At 50.5% G+C, this 21,073-nt stretch overlaps 1 protein-coding gene across 3 annotated transcripts; it reads left to right on the top strand.

The window, feature by feature from the left end:
• Positions 1-5,119: 5,119 nt before the first annotated feature.
• On the top strand, positions 5,120-18,897 carry LOC133343489 (homeobox protein Nkx-6.2-like). Of its 3 annotated transcripts, none has more exons than XM_061553147.1 (4): positions 5,120-5,554; positions 9,333-9,903; positions 13,856-14,028; positions 16,304-18,897. In XM_061553147.1, exons 2-4 carry the CDS (start codon positions 9,369-9,371, stop codon positions 16,592-16,594), a joined length of 999 nt encoding a protein of 332 aa, XP_061409131.1. In that variant the 5' UTR covers positions 5,120-5,554; positions 9,333-9,368; the 3' UTR covers positions 16,595-18,897. The 3 variants fall into 3 exon arrangements, with proteins under 3 accessions (XP_061409131.1, XP_061409128.1, XP_061409129.1); XM_061553144.1 differs by having other exon boundaries at positions 9,326-9,903; XM_061553145.1 differs by having other exon boundaries at positions 5,137-5,554; positions 9,326-9,903; positions 13,868-14,028; positions 16,304-18,895.
• The last annotated feature ends 2,176 nt before the right edge of the window (positions 18,898-21,073 follow it).

Raw genomic sequence — 21,073 nt, 5'->3', positions numbered from 1 at the left:
CACCGTGACGCCTCGGCACTAAGCACGTGTCTTCATAAACACCCACTGCCGCTTGTAAAACCGTGCCAACTTCAAAAACCGTATGTTTACAATCGTTCTACAAGACCACGATATTCAGCAGCATTGCGCGCATACCGTGTGAGTACGCGTTGCACGCGGGACGACTAGTGTACATAGTATTTGCTTAGAAGTGTATGTACGTTGAACTTCTTTCACACCGTGCGTAGCCAACTGTACTAATCGACGGTGCGGGGGACGGACAACAAACTAAACTCAAAAAGGCAGTTCAAAAGAAATGAGTTTTACATTTAGATTAGAAAGTGCATAGCTCTAGTGGCGTCCTAATATTGGAAGGAAGAACGTTCCAGACGGCCGCAGAAGCGAATCTGACAGTACGCGATGCAGTGACCGATGTTTATCAAAAAAAAACAACAATAATTTAAATCACATTGTCAATCCACTGCTGGATGCAGACCTACCGCATGCTTAACCACGATTGGCCAGTGTTGGTCGGTGAAGCTGCCGAGTAAACAGGACCAGTTCAGATTTTACTTCCCCACTGATGTTAAGCTCTGACCGGGAATCGATGTCAGGTTGATGGGTTCACAATGAAGTGCCCTAACCACTGGCCCCACCACTCTCAATGTTGTGTGCTGCCGTGTACTGAACCAATGTGCTGTAGACCGTGTATGAGAAGGTCAATATGTTTTGAGAATAAGGTGCGCAACCAGTCAATCGCCCGACTTAATGTTAAAGAGTTACTCTAAATAAAAATATTTCGGATTAGCTATTTTTTTTTATTACGTTTTACCCTCTCCGGTAATAACACGGTGTTAAAATGTTCACACACCCAATAGATAGCTTTTGCGAGGAATCAAGTCTGCATTAACCACACGTACTTGTGGTGAACATGCAAACAAACATGATCTGATAATATACGCACTGTCTTTGAAATTGATGTAGGCCAATTAGTTCTAAAGCCAATGTGTATATTATCAGAGCTTCAAACAAATACGGATTCCACTTATCATAAATGTTTAATACCGTACCAGATTATGTTATTGCATACGCACCCCCCCCAAAAAAAAAACACGCGTGCTCACGGTATTAATAAAGTTCTACAAGTCTAGTCACGCACAACACAAATGATCCGACGTACTCCCAAAAATTCGACTTTTTAAACTGCAGAGAGGAGAAAAGTGCGTCTGCTAATTCGAGAGAATGCGGTATTAATATTCGCGAGCAATGCTTCTATCTTTCTGGACTAATCACCGAATTGGAATCTTAGCACGCGTAATGGCTTTCTCTCTTCACTGCGTTCTGCACAAGAGGCGCTCCGCTAAGCGGCAGAAATGTCAGAAAACAAAGGGATGATGACCATTCCATGGCAGTGCGTTGCTCCGACCAATTGCTCGATCTATTGCGTCGGTGTGTTAAGATACGGCGGTGGGTAACGCACTCTCCGACTCCGCTTTTGCACGCTCTGAATCGGTGTCTTGCAACATTGCTATGCAATGCGTGGTGAAGCATGGGTATTAAAAAAAAGCACCCATGATAGACACGGCGTCGGAGAAAGACATTTGCCCGGCAGTGGATTGACAAGAGGTGTCTGTGAGAAAAACAATATTTAATATGCAGCGAATTTCCGGAATTATTCGCAAACGTTTGCAAGAAGCCATTCACAAATGCAACAGCCTTGAGATCGTGCATCAACGCTGTTTGTCGCGATGGCCGTCTCGGTTGACTTGAGCGTGTACAACCCTGTGTGTAAATCCACTGCTGGACAAGGCCCTCAAATCCCACGCTGCGCGGGTCTTGGAGGATACTTGACCATACTGCACCGTGCTGCTCAGTGAGAGTTGGTAAAGGCGGGCAGCAAAGAGGCACAGTACAACTTTCTATTATTTTTTATCTGCACGATCCACAAAGTAGCCCCGCAGCCTATGACACCTGTTATACACGGTGGCAGCCAAACCCAAGTTACTATCCAGGCTGAAAAACCTGCTTAGCTTCAGAGATCGGACGCATAGTCCGTGATTTGTCCAAGGCAGTCAGTCTGCTGTGCGCGTGTGTGTGTTCCAGCTGGGTCTGGCCCGTGACCTCATGCCGGCGAGCCTTGGACAGCCACCCCGCGTGGCTTCAGAGTGCACCTCGCTTGGCACAAACGCAGTGGAGGCTTCACTGCCACTTCGTGTAAAATTACGACTCCTGTTCGTGTTATTACGGGGAGCGGTCGTGCTGGGGTTAGCGCGCTTCGAACCCCGCGTCCCAAGATCGAGTCCTCCTCACCGCCAACACCGGTGACGATTATATTAAACGGACATGGGCCTCCCCTAGGTCGACTCAGACTCAAATGAGTACCTGGTGCGGTGTGTAAACGTCGTCACTTATGAGACACGAGGTGCGTGGTGTTGGCCATCCACCTCCTCGTGTGCCGTGCCGGCCTTCATAGTTGCTCGCTAACAGCACTTGCCCCAACAGTCTGTTCGGGCTGAACGGGAAGATCTATGTCCTTGTTTGTATAGACGGTTTACATGTGTTTATACGTTTATGCATGCACACGTACATGAACATAAATAAAGGCAGTCAAAAGGAGAGAGTTGCCATCAACAACATAATCATCATCATCATCAGCCATTCTATCAATCCACTGCTGGATGAACGCCTCCCTCCCCACGCCGTGACTGAGTGCGTGATACCGTACGAACGCATCGATACGCATCGTATGAAATCATCGTATGTAATCATCGATTGTAATCATCGATTGTAATCAACAACGATCTCTAACCGTCGAATGCGCTCATTATGTTACGTTAAGCGATCGCGCGCGGAACATTGAAATAAAAACGGAGCACGTTTAGCGTCTTGTCGGTAGCACAGTTTCGGTTCGTTATTTCGTTACCAAATCATATTCTTACTCTTAGTTCTTTCGGTAAAGTCACGTAGGTAAAAAAATTGAAATTAAAATTAATAAAAATGTTTTTATTAAAATTAAGAAAAATAATTGTATTCATTTTAATTTCAATTTTTTTACCTACGTGACTTTACCGAAAGAACTAAGAGTATGAATCCGTGCAGTCACGAAAGCTTCAAATCTAGAAATCATATTCTCACTCGCCGCCGCCTCCTCCTCCTCATCATCACTACGCGTGCCGTAGCTTCGACGCTGTGCACGCGCACAGGACTCGCGAATGGAACGCGCGCCACGCTCTTCTGCGCGTACGACGGCAACGCGCGCGGGAGCCAAACGCCAATGTCGCGAGGTCAGATCGCCACGGCGAGAGGGGGCTTCGGGAGAGGAGAGAGAGAGAGGAGAGAGAAAGTTGGTGTGGTTCTTGCTGTGCCTCCGTTGAAGGGGCGCAGACGAGGCTGGTTTACGATCACGGTCCACAGTTTGCGTCGCATGGCCACAATCACTCTCCCGTGGCTCGTCTCTTTAATTTCCCATTCACGGAGGAGCCGTGCGCACACTGTATACAAAGACAAAGATCCCCCGTATAGTCTGCGCAGACTTGTTGGGGCAAGTGCTCTTAGTGAGCACCCGCGAAGATCGGCACGGCACACGAGGGGGTGGATGGACAGCACCACGCCCGGCCACCTTTGTCTCCCCAGTGGCGATATTTACGCATCGCACCAGGTACTTAGTTGAGGCTGAGTCGATCTAGGAGAGGCCCAGGACCGGTTAAGACAATCGTCACTGGTGTTGGCCTTGAGCGGGAAATCGAACTCGGGTTGCCGTGTTCGTAGCGCAGTGCTCTGACCACTACACCACCGCTCCCCACACACTATATACACCACACTATATACACCACACTATATACACCACATTATATACACCACATCATATACGTAACATTCAACACACGCACGGTACACTTGCATACAACGCGAACACCGACACGTGTAGTATTATCTCAAGCAATAGCAATTGATTGGCAGCGGAGTTGTTATCGGCCTTTTACAACGGTCTGATAGAGAACACGTGCGCGCACACACACACACGCACACACGTAAGTGCGTATGTGTGTGCGTGTGTATGTGCACACACACACTCGCAACGTGCAAAAACGGCACACACACATACACACCACTCTGCATTGACTATTCGTCAATTTATAATCATCGTAAACACGGCACGGTGCGCTCTCGCTAACAATGTAATAAACGTTTGACAGTATACATTTGTACAACGCGTTAAATGTTTCCAGTTTATTCACAAGAGTGCACAAGTGGATTACTACGTCCATCATCGTAGGGGAGGGTGCTTTCTCCAGCAGTGGATCGATCATGGCTGCTGCTGCTGATGATGAAAAATGTAAGTTTACATAGACATAAAAAAGCAGACACAAATGAGATAGCAATCTTACAGCTACCGGTGTTAGGTGTGATTAACAATGTTATATTTTACAGCTACGTTGTACGTGTGTTTATATATTTATTCATGTGTACATATTGTATGGCGGTGACGCTTGATCCATTTGAGGAATCGCGCTGAAATGATTGAAATTACCCAGTGGCAAAGTAAAACAACATTAACATGTACTTCGACCACTTTTGTGAAATATCCCAGACAACATTATTAATATGAACTTAATTCGTTTTTAATTCATCATCATCATTATCATCATCATCCTCATTGATCATACGTGATCTAGTGATGGGTCATACCCGCAGTTATACAAAACATGAGGATGTCACATCGGCACTTGAACACGATGGCCATTCAAAGCGTCAATTATCTGCGACTCCTCAAGAAAGCCTTTTGCACGAACTATCTAAAATGCACGACCATCACCAAAAATGAGCCTTGAGACTCAGTGCGGCTTTTACTGCATAAACGAACAAACCCACCCCCAACAATTTAGGCTGCAAAACTACGACGTAGACCCAAGAAGAAGAAGAAGAAGACGACGCTCCCGGGGACGTGGATCGAAACGTCGGATATCGTAGCGAACAAAACGCTGTAGCGACCGGAGAGCGCGTCAGAGTGTGGTGGCTGCCGCTGCTGCAGCTGCCTGCCGCTGCTGCTGCTTCTGTCGGGAGCGACTCCATCCAACTCGGCACGCATCCCGTACAACGCGCGCATCGCAACATTCTCACGTCTCGCCGAGTCAGACCACTCCACCCCCCCCCCCCCGCAGATTAGCGCACAACCGCACGCACATCGCACGCACATCGCACGCACATCGTTCAACATCGCACGCACATCCCACCACTCACATCCTTTGCACTCCGTTTGACGGGCGTTTTTTTTATGGGTGGGCAAAATTATTTTAAATATTTACCAACAACGAGCGAATCTACGGCGTCTCATCTAACAACGACAACAACACGATAATAACATCAGCAAAAAAATCGGAGATAACAAACTTACAGGAAAAAAAACACAAGCAGAGACCTCGAACCGCGTTGAGTCATCGGTTATGGGCACGGCGCTGTAGGCGACTTGAGAGGCAGGTTTAAGTATCGGTCGCTACATCAATGGAACGACATTGCCCACACACAACCCGATGCCTCTGCCGTTTCCTCGACTCCTGCACCAAACATCTGGCAGGTTTGACAAGCGATATATCTCGATGTCTCTCCACTCAATCCCTGCATCTCTACCCATTCTATGATCTCTCCCACCGGACCCCACCTCGGCTCCCTGTGTACCCCCGTATCATGTACCCCCCCCCCATCCTCCCTAGGGAGCTGCGTGTACGACCCCGGGGAAGCTGTTGGGCTTCCCACGTATCGCTCCGCGCTGCGATTGAATTGGACTTAAACCTCTTGACTTTACCCTCTGCGTACTGCAGCCCAGCAGATACCACTGTGCGTGTGATTGTCCTTTTTCATGCACGCGTGTGTGTAGGTCTATGTATGCACGTGTGCGCCTGTGCCTCTGTGCGTGTCTTTGTATTTGCTTCCTGAGACTATACGGGGGATATGCGTATTTGCGTGTACGCTTATATTTGTATGGCTGTGAGTGTGCGTGGTTGTTCGTGCGTATGCGCATATCTTTGTGTGTATGTGTATGCGTGCGCGCACCTGTTTGCGAGTGTGCTCACGAACGGCACTTTCCCCAACAGTCTTTTAAAGCCAACACTGGGGATCTTTTGCCTTCGTCTGTGCGCGCGTATGTGTGTGTTAGTGTGGGTGCACGTGTGTGCACAAGTGTGTGTGTATTAAGTCGCAACAGTGTATTACCTCTGTTAGACGAGTTTATTTTGAAACGCATGAGTGTGACCCCGGATGGCCCATACGCGGATTACAAGCACGGTATTGCGTAATTGTGCAAAGGTTTATCATCATGATTATTATTATGCGAGACTGTTACTGTAAAACTGTAGGCTCATTGAAGACGAATTGCATCTCGTACGACCGTTCAATTGGTTAATATATAAGTAAACAATTATAATACATGTCGTAGACAGACACTTGTTGACCTACGGATGTATTGCCCGCGCGCTTCAAATCAAAGGAGCGAGCGATGGCGCAGTGGTTAGCGCACTCCGCTTTGCATTTCGGCCACCTGTGTTCGATTCCGACCGCTTTCCAGCGCCCCAACTCCACCAGCACCCCTCACTCACCAACCCGCACTTTGCCAGCGTGGTGAAGTATGGTCAAACAACCCCCATAATCGACAGCAGTGTGTGGGGGGGGGGGGGGGTGGGGTGGTCCTTCATCCAGCGGTGCGTTGGCAGAAGGCTGTACAACCATTGTGTTTACATGGCGAGAGTCAACGTCGTTCTCTTAGGGCAGATGGTTGCGTGTGGGTGCCACGGTGGCGAGATGTTAACTACCTCGCCTGGACTGCAGGAGTTCGTGGGTTCAATCCCGAGCCTGACGCCTGCTGCTGTATATTTGGAGTTTGCGTGTTCTGCTCGTGGTCGTGTGGATTTTCTATGGGTCCACCGGCTTTTTCCTCCACATTTACAAACATGCGTTTAGGTCATTTGGCTGCTATACATTTCCACGTGACGAGCCACTTCGTTGATATATCATTTGTGGCCAGGTCGCTTCTCAAAATAAGCTCCAGAGCTCCGTGAGCCTTACCTGGTGAACATGAAAACAGTTTAGTTTAGGGCGTGGGAAATTGTGTTGCATCTAAATTTCATGACATTCGAACGTGGCGCGCACGCAATTGTCCCTGATGTTCTCGTTTTCCCAACACTCGCAGCAAGCGCACGGCTGCAGTACGCACTACGGAAAAAACATTCCATACGACCTACGCGTTATATATATGTATACTGTGTTGTCGACGCATTTGCAATCGTGATAGTCATCTCTGTGCCAGTTCACTGCTGGATGAAGGCTTCCCACGCGCTGTCGCTCATGGGAGGAGGAGGAGGAGGGGGGGAGGGACCGCACCTGGTCAGTGATGGTGAGGGTGTCGGTGAGCCCGAGACTGATTCAGATATCACTCGACACCGACGCTATCCGTAGCCTGGAATCAAACTCAGGTTTCCCGGTGCAAATATCTCCATCCCAAGTATATATATGTACAAAGACGCCCTTATACGCACATATATCTGTAGAGTTTATAGAGTAATCCAATAGGGGACGTTTATACTAAAAAAACATACTTCAAAACGTCAAAAAATTGCAGAAACATTTGGTACAATGCAAGATATATCACGGGCGGGCGGGATATGTGCTCAGGAATTCACGTGTAAACCCAGCGAATAATTGTGAGTTTATCACAGGTGTGTTCGCATTACTACACTCACATGAGTAAATGCATATGGATACATGCACGTGGTACACAATACTATATATTCACATGCCAGCAAATACAAATATCCCCCATACAGGCTTTTTACAGACTGTTGGGGCAAGTGCTGTTCGCGAGCACCTGTTAAGGCCGGAAACGAACACGAAGGGGTTTATCGTCAGCACTGTGCACGTCCACATTTGTCTCCCCAGGGCTGGTGTTTTATACATGCAGCACTAGATACCCATTTCAGTCTGAGTCGACCTAGGGAGAGCCCAGGACTGGTTCAGATAATCATCACTATTGTCCGTGTTCTTAGCGCAGTGCGCTAATCGCTACACTACCACCCACATACATTCACGTACATAGACACGCGTTGGCCTGCGGTGCACACGCATACATATACCTACAGATAAATGCACGCTCACGTATATAACCATGGGCAGTGGCAACTAGTAATACATTTGTGCTCTATTTCAATAGCGAGCTCTCTGTATACAGGCAGGACGTGCAAAGTGTCTACACACGCGATTTTGTATCGTGGCGTCCAATATCACAGGGAAAATCAAATTCAATAATTCGCCGCTTCCATCGAGATCCTGATGGCATGTTCATAATGACGTTTTTAAAAAATAAATCAGAAATTCATAGGCGAGACTCAATACCCCTCCTGCCCAGGAGGATCTTGCTCGGGTTTAGTTTGGCCAATTCCTTGACAACGCGTTACATCGCAATATTCAGAATCAAAACGACCCACACCCGTCGAATAAAATTTGACTTTTCCCGAACCAACGTTGTTTCCAGCATCGCTTGTTCGTACCAAACAAGGCCAACCCTCACGCGGCTTCGGTTTCTCTGGACATCATCAGCAGCAGCAGTAGCAGCAGCAGCACTTCGCTGCTCGACAACTTACGGCCGGCTACAATGCAGTGCGGTGCCACAAACCCCTCGTGTTGTCCGGGCGGCCTTTGAGCATGCAAATGCGCATCGAGGCATCAACTGAACACACACAGCGGCGGTGGAGAGCCGGGCGGGGGCGGGGGGCTGGAGGGGGGCGGCAGAGGATAGGGGGGGGGGGTAGTCGAGGAGGGAGGCGGAGAAAGGAGGAAGGGGTGAGGAAGGGAATACTCCATCGGCAGCGTCGGCCAATGGGAGGCAGTCTCGGCGGGCTCCAGCCGCCTTTATCTCGGGCTCGCATCTCAAACAAGGCGGCCTCTCGCACTCAAACTTAACGCGCGTCGCCTCCAGGCTGCTGCTGCTGCTACCGCCTTGAACAACAAAAACAACGCAGTGCCCGCCACGCCGCGCGAACCCCACTGCAACGGGGCCCCGCGTCCTCCCGAGCGCCTGCATCTCTCTGCCGAACTCTCTCCGCGTCTCTCCCTCTCTCTCTACAACATCTCTGTCCGCCTCTCTCGCCCTCCCACCCCCTCCCCGTACACCCCCCCACCTCCAACCCCTTCTTCCCTTCTAGTCTCGCCTCTCGTTTTGGAGCTCTCTCTCACACTCACTCACTTTGTAAAAGAGCACTTTTCTCTCTCTCTCTCTCCCACCCCTCCGCTCGCTCTCTCGTGCTCTCTCTCTCTCTCCCCCTCGCTCTCTGTCCTCCTCTCGTCCCTGCCTGCTGAGTGCCCAGTGCTCGTCGTCGACCGCTCCGCACGGACCGGCTGTAATGTTAGCCGTCGGGCATATGGATGCTACGAACCGGCAGAGCGCTTTCGTCCTCAGCAGCCCTCCTCTGGCAGCCCTGCACAGCATGACCGAGATGAAGGCGCCCCTGTACCAGTACGCGATGCAGAACTCGCACTCGGCCGGCTTCAAGACTCACTCGGCCGCGGGACTCACCGGACTCAGCTCGCAGCTGGCCGCGGCCGCAGCCGCCGCCGCAGCGGCCGCGACACCGCACGGCATCAACGACATCCTGGGGCGGCCCTCGATGCATTGCGCCGGCGGCGTGGGGCCGGGGCTGCTGTCGGCCGGCCTCACCAGGGGCCTCGGGGGCATCGGGGGTAACCCGGGCGCCGCCACGGCGGGCGTCTACTTCGGCCACGGCGCCGCCGCGGCCGCTCACGCCGCCGCGGCCGCTCACGCCGCCGTCGGCCGCTACCCGAAGCCACTGGCCGAGCTGCCGGGCCGCCCGCCCATCTTCTGGCCGGGACTCATGCAGACGTCGCCGTGGAGAGACGCGCGCCTCGGCTGCTCCCCGAGTGAGTGAGCTCGGCTCCGAGCGGGGCGCGCGCGCGCGCGATCTCGCGTCGGTGTTGGTCGTGGGCGCAAGCGGTGGTCTCGTGTGACGCTTTGTCGGTGATGTCTCGTTGTCACGTTCGTCAACGGTGCGGGCAGAGGGGTTGTGATGCACGCGTTGGTCAGGTGTTTGGTTGCGTGCGATCGTTTAGCGGGGCGCATGCACGGAAGATGATTGTTCGTTCGAGTCTTGGGGCGAGGAGATTACTCGCTTGCAGCCCGTTAGCCGTGTGTTGCGAGTGATTGCAATGCTGTCGGTGTTATTAGCGCCCGAGTTTAGATTGTCAACTCTACAACACACTCTGGCTTCGCCCGGGTTACTCTTAAGTTTAACGGCGACTTTAATACGCGGCGGGTTGAACGTGTTCACAAGCAATTAAACGCGAGCAGAAATATCACGGGGAATCACCACAGGACGCGTTCTTAGCATGCAAGTTACTGTTGACAAATACGCAGTTAGTAGTAATAAGTCAAGACGCGAGTCAATCATCGTGGGTTTCACGAATATACAAGCACGCGGCATCCACTTGGACCGATTTGAAATAAAAAATCGAGTCAATACGACAATTTAATTAACTCGTACAAATGCAAGTTTCGTCGACACACGCGCGTATACAACCGTGCCTAAGACATCGTCGCCGCGATTAAATAACCATCACGACTGCCGTTTCCCGTCCAGCGTTGGTCGCGCAAATAAGTTCACGAAATTTGTCGTTTTTCATCCGCGACTGGTTTCGCTGTTGCTGTTGTTGTATTTATGAATTTACATTCCAGTTTTGTCCGCGTAAAGAGACCGTCGCCTGTAATGACGGCGACGTAGCTGAATGCCGAACACATTCTGAACGTCACAATTTTAAATCTCGAGATTGTGTTGATAGTTTTGTTTTTTAAATGTATTCGTTTTTGTTTCACGGAGGTTTTTTTTCTTTTCTTATTAATGCCACACATTTGAACAGAAGTACATTTTGGGATATTCGCAGAATGCCCTGTCGGCAGGTGGATTGCAATGACGACACAGCTCCACTCGTCCGAGACATCACCGCGTGACACCCACTGAATTTAGCTCGCACTCACACTCCAACTATAACATATTGTGAGTGAATGCATTAATAATCCCTCGTTAGAATTTGATTGTTTTACACTTTTTGATATATATTAGTAATGAAGCTCACTCGCTGTTGTAATTCACACTTGTAGATTTGGCATTCGCACATTTAAATGTATTCCCACGAAGATGTCTTCCGTGATTTTCTTTTTGTTAAAGCCATAGATACAATAATTAGCGACCAATGTTAAATAATGCCATCGCATGTTTAACGCACGCGTATATACACACACAAATCTATTTCTTTGAACAAGACCACGCTTTTCAATTGCAGTGCGATAACAAATTCCCAATTGACCCGTTAGAGTAATGGGATTGCAGATTATCTGGAAGGAAAACACGTTTTATATTTGACGGAGGAGACGTTAGACCGTACGTGTAAGCGCGTGTAGATTTCCCGATAGTCGCGGGCGGTCAGCTCAGACTACGGCTCGGGGTTAAACGCTCACAGCGCGGGGCAGACGAGAGAGACGTGGTGTCAGTCCACGTGTCAATTTCCGACGAGTCCCCAATCACCGTAACGATGCAATCACATTCTACATTTGCGTGATAGTTGACATTTAAAATTGTTGCCGGCCAAGTTTCTTGTTTTGAAGAAAACATTTTACACGGAGAGCCGTGCAGTGAGAATCGTGTATGCGTTGAATACCAGCACACACATACACACTTACACACACACATACACACACACATACACACACACACATACACACGCTCGCATCCTATACTACCTGGAAGACACTACGTAGATACATATACACAAACACAAAATGTTAATACATACACACCTATATACATACACACGTACATACGTAACCTTTTAATTTTAATCGTATGATTGACGCCGCTTCAAAAACTACGTATACATCTATGCATACAAAGACAAATACCATCCGTTTCGTCTTAGAAAAGGTGCTGTTCACACGTATATATGCATACTTTCACACATACATAGCATGATGATCTTTACGTGTTTGAGGCCACTCAGAGACACATGGTTATTAGTTACACATCGAAACTCACGTGCAAGCATACACGCAAGGTGATAACTGTCAACATTATATGACGTGAGGATGCTTAAGCACTTTCTTTTCAGAATGTACACATAGACACACACACATATAGACGCAAAGACAAAGATCACCCGTATAGCCTGTAACAGACTGTTGGGGCAAGTGTTGTTAGCGAGCACCTATGAAGGCCAGAACGGCATACCAGGGGTGGGTGGCCAGCACCACGCCCGGCCGCCTTTGTCTCCCCAGTGGCGATGTTTACATACCGCACCAGGTACTCATTTGAGGCCGAGTCGACCTAGGGAAGGCCCAGGACCGGTTCAGATAATCGTCACTGATTTTGGCCGTGAGCGTGAATAGAACTCGAGTCGCCAGGTTCGTAGCGCAGCGCGCTAACCGCTATACCACCGCTCCACACACACACACACATAGATACACACACATAGACACACACACATATAGACTCACAAACATCTAGACACACACACATATAGACACACACACACATAGACACATACACACACACATTGACACACATAGACACACAAACATATAAATACACACAGACACACACATAGACACACACACATAGACACACACACATAGACACACACACATAGACACATATAGACACACATACATACATATATAGACACACAGACAAATAGACTCAAACACATAGACACACACACATAGACACACATATAGACACACACACATAGATACACACACATATAGACGCACACACACATAGCATGATAATAACACGATAACATAACATGAGGTCGCTCCTACACACATTGCCGTACATTTATACAGATTCATACAGAGTATCCCCACGTAGCCTCTAGCAGGCTATTACGGCAAGTGCAGTTAGCGAGCACCTATTAAGGCTATTACCGCGCACGAGGGTTTAGTGGGGCCGAAACCGCGCCCAGCCATCGTTCACTCTCCCCAATGATGTTTACACGCAGCCTCAGGCACTCGTTTAAGGCTGAGTCGACCCACGAGACGGCGACCCAACAAATATTCGCCGCTGTTAGTTATTGGTCGTGAGCGGGAATTGAACGCGGGTGGTCGGGTTCGTTGCGTGGTGCGCTGAGCACTGGATCGTCGCTCCCCACGTACATTTATGCAAATGCAAATATCCCCCGTGTAGCCTTAACAGACTTTTGAGGCAAGTGTTGTTAGCGAACACCTATGAAGGCCGGCACAGCACACGCAGGGGGTGGGTGGCCAACGCGACGCCCGGCCGCCTTTGTCTCCCCAGTGCCGATGCCTACACGTCGCATCGGGCACTCATTTTACGGCTGAGTCAACGTAGGCGAGGCCCAAAACCCGTGCAAATATTTGCCACTGTTACGTTGGTCGTGAGCAGGAATCGAACTCGGGGTGGCCGGGTTCGTAGTGCGGTTCGCTGACCATTTATACGGACACACGCAGACGCACACGAACACACCGAACGCGTTCCATGCACGTGGTGTCATTAGGTAAAACAGCCGTCTTAGGGTAACGCCAACAGCACCCTCATCGGAATCGCTGCTCCCGTGGATAGACCCACAATGCCCACGGTGTGACCGGCCACCAACCCAACTCAATCGCTGCGGCCCTGAGGTGACGGAAGTCCGTGCAGATGTCGTAGGGAATATGTGGAGAGAGCGAGACGCGGAGTGACGGTTTCTCAGCCTAACGCACATCGGCGCGCTCCCCGTCTCCCTTCCTTCTCCTCTTCCTCCTCTTCCTCCATCCCCCACTCCCCCTCCCCTTGCGTATGTGCTCTCGTGCGTGTGCGTGCAGCGTCCGGCGCAGTGGTTCTCGACAAGGACGGGAAGCGAAAGCACACGAGGCCGACCTTCTCGGGCCAGCAGATCTTCGCGCTGGAGAAGACCTTCGAGCAGACCAAGTACCTGGCGGGTCCCGAGCGCGCCAGGCTCGCCTACTCGCTGGGCATGACGGAGAGTCAGGTCAAGGTGAGAGAGACGGAGAGAGACGGAGGGGGGGGGGGGGGCAGCGTGGCAATGCAGGTAGGCGGTAGAGATGGTAGTGATGATGATGATGATGATGACGGGTAGGAGAGAGCATGGACGAGGGGTGTATATCCGGCAGTGGGGAGACTTGGAGATCGAGGGATGTCTTGTACGTTCACCCTGATAGGTGACACAACGAGGATGCAGCAGATGGATTGTCGCACGAGACCGGTTTCCATTGCGCGAAGTGCCGACTCGCGTCGTCGAGTCCTACGTTGTTGCACGCGCTCATGATTTACGTGGAACCGCGCGGAATTGACACCGATTCAAAATGACACCCCCTTGGTAAATCCACTGCTAGATGACGGCCTTGCCACGCACGCCGTGTCGGTTACGGGGGAGTCGATTGACTATACTTCACCACGCTGGTCCAGTACACATTAGCCATGAGGGTTGGCGGGGGGGAGGACATGACCCGTCAGTCGGATATGACTCGCCGCTGACGTTAGCCGTTGCTGGGAATCGAACTCACGTGGTCGGGGTTCAACAACGCAGTTGCGCTAGCCGCTTTGCAATTCACGTGATCGCTGCGATGAATGGGGGCGCACAATCCGTGCTCGAATGATCACCGTTGCTCGAACACGCCTTGTTATGCACGCGAGATAAACTTAAACTCTGTGCTTTATCGGAGTCGAGTGTTAATAACCCGCTGTTCTTGCGCTAACGCCACACCCGTGTTAATAACGCACGTGGCGCTGTGCAGAATGCTTTAACTCGAGGCCATCCATGATTTTTGCAAAAATTAGCAGTTAATTTCGGCGGCGTATAAATCGTATTGAATTGCGGTAATTATTTTCTTTAATGTTTTTTTTTGGTACCCCCCCCCCCCAGCCCATAATTAGTGTGCGACGATATATCAGTGTTATATTTGTGTGGGTGCATGTGTGTGCATGGGGCGTACATGGATTTAAGTAATGAATACATCTTTGTCCTCCGGGGTTACAAACTGCACACTCCACTACCCACCGGGGAATTAGGGTCATTTAATACAAACAATGTGGCTCGTATATTCGCCAATTTGTTAACGTGCGATCATATTTATAAATGCATTTTTTTGTTAAATAACGCATTTTGTTTGCGGACCATTCATTCCAAATTCATATTTAGTGCAGGCCCAAGTCGGAATAATTACTCTGGCGGCGCAGAGTAAGCTGAATCTCATGGCCAGCGTGTCTCGGGTCTAATTGAAAACCCTGCTTTTTGTGAGACTGGATTGTTTGTTTTGCGAATGTTTTTTTTGGGAGAATTTCTACCACCATGCAGTATGGTCAAATAACCCCTACGACGCATTAGTACGTGCGCGCTATAAAGAAGGGTCATTACCCGAAACGTAGCATATTATGTATATATATTTTATTGTAATACTACACTGCTATTTACGAATGTATTACGTGGGGAGGCCGTCATCCAGCAGTGGAGCGATTATATGCGTGTCCGTGTCAACCCGACGCGCGAGTTTAGTAGCTGACATTAATTGAATACAACTGCATTTCCCCTCTGATCATCTGATACTGATATCGCAGTCACTTGGGATTTAAATTTACGTTCGAATATTTTATTGCGTGTCTTTGTAACGCGTGTGTGTGTATGTTTCGAGAACAAAAAAAAAACATATATACACTTGCGTGTTTCATCATCCTTAAAACCAAACTCATTATGCGCGGTCGTTTCGACCCGATAGCCTTTTGTTCAGAGCATCTGTCAATGTAGCGGGATTTAATGTCAATGTAGCAGGCACGATTCTGCTGATGAGACTCGGAAAAGTCGAGACCTGGACGAAGTTTGCTCGTTCCAAAGCAGTCCTTGCGTCTTCCAAGGACTGCGCGGAGATAGACTGTGCATTCATACAGCGCAATTCATTACGTTGAGAGCCAGGCTCCAAGCAGTGAAATCGGCACTCGTGCCAGATAGCTCCCCACGTGGATAGCTACATCGCCCGAGGATTGTGAGAGATGATGACGGGGGGGGGGGGGGGGGCTTCATCCAGCGGTGGATTGATCATGGCTGATGACAACGCTTAATTATCGAGTCGTCTTGCCAACTGACGTTAATGTCACTTGACGTGATGCCTGCGATTTTAAGCATTTACGCGTCGATTGCGTCTCGATCACTTCCATCTCTTTCTCTTCAACGGCTCACTTCTCCATCTCACTCTCACGGCTCACTCGTCTCACTCCCCTCCTTAACCCCCCGCCCCGTCCCGCCCCCCGACTCGCAGGTCTGGTTCCAGAACCGGCGCACCAAGTGGCGGAAGAAGCACGCGGCCGAGATGGCGACCGCCAAGAAGAAGCAGGACTCGGAGACGGAGCGCCTCAAGGAGACGTCGGAGAACGACGAGGAGGAGGACGACGACGAGTACAACAAGCCGCTCGACCCCAACTCGGACGACGAGAAGATCAGCCAGCTGCTCAAGAAACACAAACCTGGCTTGGCCGTCGGTCTCCAACAACAACAACAACAGCAGCAGCAGCAACATCATCTGGGGAGCCCAGACCACGAGCGGCCATGAAGAGAGAGGACTGGGGGGTGGGGGTGGTTGGGGGAAGATGGGTGGATGGATCTGTTGGAGGGAGAGGGGACCAACCTTGCACCCTCCCTCCCCTCTGGTGCCCCCCCATCCCCAGAGACCCCACGCGATGTAAAGACTCCCCCCCCCCCATCATCCCGGGGTGTGGGGAATTATCGGCTCGATGCGTGGTACCTTCGCTTGGCAACGAGAGCAACGATGGACATGCACACGACGTGTTGATGTCCACGTGGTCGGACGAAGATGTGTATATATTGTTTTGTTTTTTTATCGATATATATATAGCGCTAAGTTATGAAGAGACAAACAAAAACTAAAGACTCATCAGCGATTACTACGATCATGATGATGATGATTATATATACCTACGCAGAGTGATACGCGATTATTTTGGTGGGTAGGTGGGTGCGGGAGAGGAGGGGCGGGCGGGGGGCTGCTGATTAAGTGATGCAGGAAGATGACTTTGTGGAGTTGGGATTTTTTGATCGGCAGCACGCCACTCTCGGCCCCCCGTCCCGTTGCCCCCACAGCGTGAATGTACATAGCGCTTGAGTGTATTTAATAAACACTGCTAATGTATAATATATTCAACAGCGGCATCGCGTATATATGTATATGTACTACACAGCACTGAGCTCCACAGCACTGACTTATTAGCGATTAACGAGGTTGGGTGTTTTTGGTTCTTCATCTTCATCTACTTCTTCTCGTCCTGAAAAATCCGACGGGGTTTTTTTGTTTTGTTACGGGAATGAACTCCAAAGTTGGACATTGAGTAGAAGAGACGGATGGATCAAATGCGGTCCTCTGGACGACTTGTGATTCTGCCGCTACAAAAGAACTTCCCGAGAAATCAACACAAGGGATGGGAGCGCACGGACGCGATCATTGGTGACAACGACGACGATGATGGTGGTGGTGGTGGTGGGAACGACAATGATGATGATGATTATTGACCATCGACCCTCGATGGTGACTCCGGCGAGTACCCGGACCGCGACTCGGACTCTGATCGCCGTCTCGGCCCTCTTCACACTCCGCAACCCCTTGCCCTCCCCCCGGTTCGTGAACGTTGTTTCTGAATGTGTTGTCAGTCACGTGCTGTCCATAGGCCTCTCGATTCGGTGTAGACTCCGTGTTCGTAGCAGCTCAAAATCCCGCTCGGAAATCCACGAGTAAAATAGAGTAAGGGTATTTTAGTTTTGTTATTTTGTTCGGGCGGGCGGGCCGGGTCTAGTGGTGGTGGCTGATGCCCCGCGCGTTTTCCATCCTCTTTGGGTTTTTTTTTTTTGCATGGCTCGTTCGACGTGATGAACTGAACATTTATCTGAAAATAAACTAAAACGCACATCATCGTCACCACCACCTCCACCTCCTCGGTCCACCCGCCGCTACACTTAACGGCTACTCACATAACGTGACGCCCACCCCACCACGCCGCTCCCCAATCCGGCCACGCAAAACTTCAATTATCTCTCCCACCTGCACCCCCCCCCCCCGACTCTTCCACCTGCACCCCCCCCCCCTTCCTGCGCCGCTCGCTTTTCCGTGCAAGAACTCGTGGACTCACTGGCGTCGTCGTGTTCGTGTGTGTTTGTCAGTGTCGCGTGTTTAATGGAAATAACTAAGGTATATGCCACGTGTTCGTGATCCGAATAAAATATTATAATTTAAAAAAAGAGCAACGGAAACTTCGGCACAGTTGGTTTGGTTTCGCGATGTCTTGTGTCTCGTCGTCACTTTATTTTGTTTTATCTCTTTGGGAAAAAACGTTCGGGGCCCGGACCCCGACGTCAGCTGTTCCCGGCTAGTTGTACGTAACAACGTGAAATCATTTGAGATACAATCACTGCGCAGGGTGTGGCGCGTGGAGCGAAACGTCGGACATCGTGCCGAACAACCCACGCGCGCGCGCGCTACTGCTCGAGAAACGCATGGGAGAGGGTGTCAAATTCGCCAAGTAGTATTTTTAATTCGACGCGATATTTTCCATTAATTTCCTCTCGGAACGTTCACAGCGACTAATCGTCAGCGCAAATATTAAACCGAATAAATCAATCGACGTTCAAATCTAAACTCGTTGGGTAACACGTGCTCAATTAATTGCGTAAAACACTCGGAGCGCTGAACGCGTTTCCTCAGGTGCCCGCTTGTGTGTGCGTACGTAGGACTTCTTTCGCGCCGTACGTAGCGAACCGCTTCGATACAAGGCGGTTGCGGCTCACTTGTATTATTTTGTTTAAATCTCGAGTCACGGCATTATTATTATTATTTCGATTTAAAGCTTTCGTGACTGGTTCTTTCGGTAAAGTTACGTGGAAGGGAAATAATAAAATAATACAATATATATTATTATGTTTTATGTAAAATATATTTTATTATGTTTTATTTAAAATACATTTTATTACGTTGAATTTTTAATTTTTGTATTATTTTCCTTCTACGTGACTTTACCGAAAGAACCAAGAAGATTATTATTATTTTTAGGTGCGGACATCAATTCCGGGCCTCCTCGCAGCCGTCGCCGCTCGTCTGACACGGTGAATGCGGCGCGCGCGCTCGCGGTGTCAATGCGCCGTGGGAATGTTCCAGGAGGAGTACATTTCACTTAATCATCGTAATAACCGACAGTATATCTTCTCTGCCCGAGGCCACGCGACTCCGACTCTCACCCCCCACACACACACACAAAAAGACAAAGACCCCCGTATAGCCTTCACAGACTGTAGGGGCAAGTCCTGTTAGCGAGCACATATGAAGGCCGGAACGGTACACGAGGGGGTGGGTGGCCAGCCCCACGCCCGGCCGCCTTTGTCTCCCGAGTGGTGATGTTTACACACAGCACCAGGTACTCATTTCGGGCTAAGTCGACCTAGGGGAGGCCCAGGACCGGTTCAGATAACCGTCACTGGTGTTGGCCGTGAGCGGGAATCGAACCTGGGTCGCCAGATTCATAGCGCAGCGCGCTAACCGCTACACTACCGCTCCCCACACACGCACACACTCGCCCCCATCAACAGCAGCTCCTCAAACCCACGACCCCCATCAGCAGTAGCTCTCAACTATCCCCCCTCCGCCCCCGCTGACCCCCCCATCGCCTTACCTCCGCCCTTATCCCACGCGCCCTCCACTCCACAAGGTCAGATCACTCCGATCACACGTACGCCGCCCATCACAGACTTCAATGCCGAGGCTGTTGACGGTGGTTCAGTTCGGCTTAAATATAAACTTCACGCGACGAATGCACGAGATGAGGGACGAGGGACCGATTGAAGGGGAGAGTCGTCGCGATGACGGGACGACCGACAAGACGAGACTACCGACAACCACGAGCTTCTTCTTCTTTTGCGTTGAGCGCGGCGCAAATCTCTGCAAATCGAGAAAGAGCAGAGCAGGTCGGAGTTGGACGTCGCATCTCGGTTGCGGGGCTGACTCGCGAACAACGAAAACAGGACGAATCGCTGGGCAAATCCCGCACGCGCGCGCGCGCAAGTTCAAGAGGAACTTCCAGGAGGGACTTTCGTAACAATCCACGGGACTCGTTGATAACAATCGCGAGGACGCGCGCGGCCCTCGACCAAAGGCGCTCAACTCCCTCCCCTCGCGGCGACCGCCAAACTCCGTAAAAACTCCTGAAAATTCCACCTCATCCGCTCTCGGTTGGTGCATCGCCACCTCCTCGCGCAACTGCGAGCGCACATATTTTTTTTTTGCTATTAAATAAACCCCGCGGAGCAAATATTGAACTTAATGAACGCTTGCCGAGATCACGTGGCGGACCTCCATCCTCTTGGGACGTCACGTGACCTGACCGTCTTTTCACCACCACTTTATAAGTACCGACGGGAGGGTTTTCTTCATAATATATAGTGGCTCGGAGTGAATACGACGTTTGAAAGGAAGAAGCGGCCATTGATTCACTTGTCTGGCTTCCCAGAGGGGGAGGGGGCGGCCCCCGAGTGATGCTGGGGGTGGGACTAAGGTGGAGGGGTGGAGGGAGGCAGGGATGAGTTGGGGGTGGTGGTGGGGGTTGCAGCGCTCCACGTTCTGAACGTTTGGGGATGAGAGGAGCTCGCTGATTCTGCGGGCAGCCGCCGCTTTTCGGCGTCGGCGTTCGGAGCGCCCGAACGCCGTCATCCTCGTTCCCCGCCCGGCTCGCTCCGTCCGGGCTGAGCCCGCGTGGCCAGCGCGTGCGAGCAATCGCGGTCCGTCGTCGTCGTTATCATCGGCGTCATCATCATCATCGTCGTCGTCATCCTCAATAGGAGCAGAATCAGCGACACCATCGTAAAGGCGTCGTTGTTATCGTCAACCAAGCCATTAAAGTAATCATCATCCACTCCATCATCATCATTGCCCTCGTCGTTATCAATGCCGTATTCATCATCATGATCGCAACTCCGATTAACCACCGTTGGCTAAGTGCGGCGCGAAATAAGTTCAACGTAAATACATCCATCA

This window comes from Lethenteron reissneri, chromosome 17 (assembly GCF_015708825.2).
Source record: "Lethenteron reissneri isolate LAM-NWPU_2019-01 chromosome 17, ASM1570882v1, whole genome shotgun sequence".
Lineage (NCBI taxonomy): Eukaryota > Metazoa > Chordata > Hyperoartia > Petromyzontiformes > Petromyzontidae > Lethenteron > Lethenteron reissneri.
The sequence above is the reverse complement of the archived record's forward strand: the minus strand, read 5'-3'. Positions and strand labels throughout refer to the sequence as shown.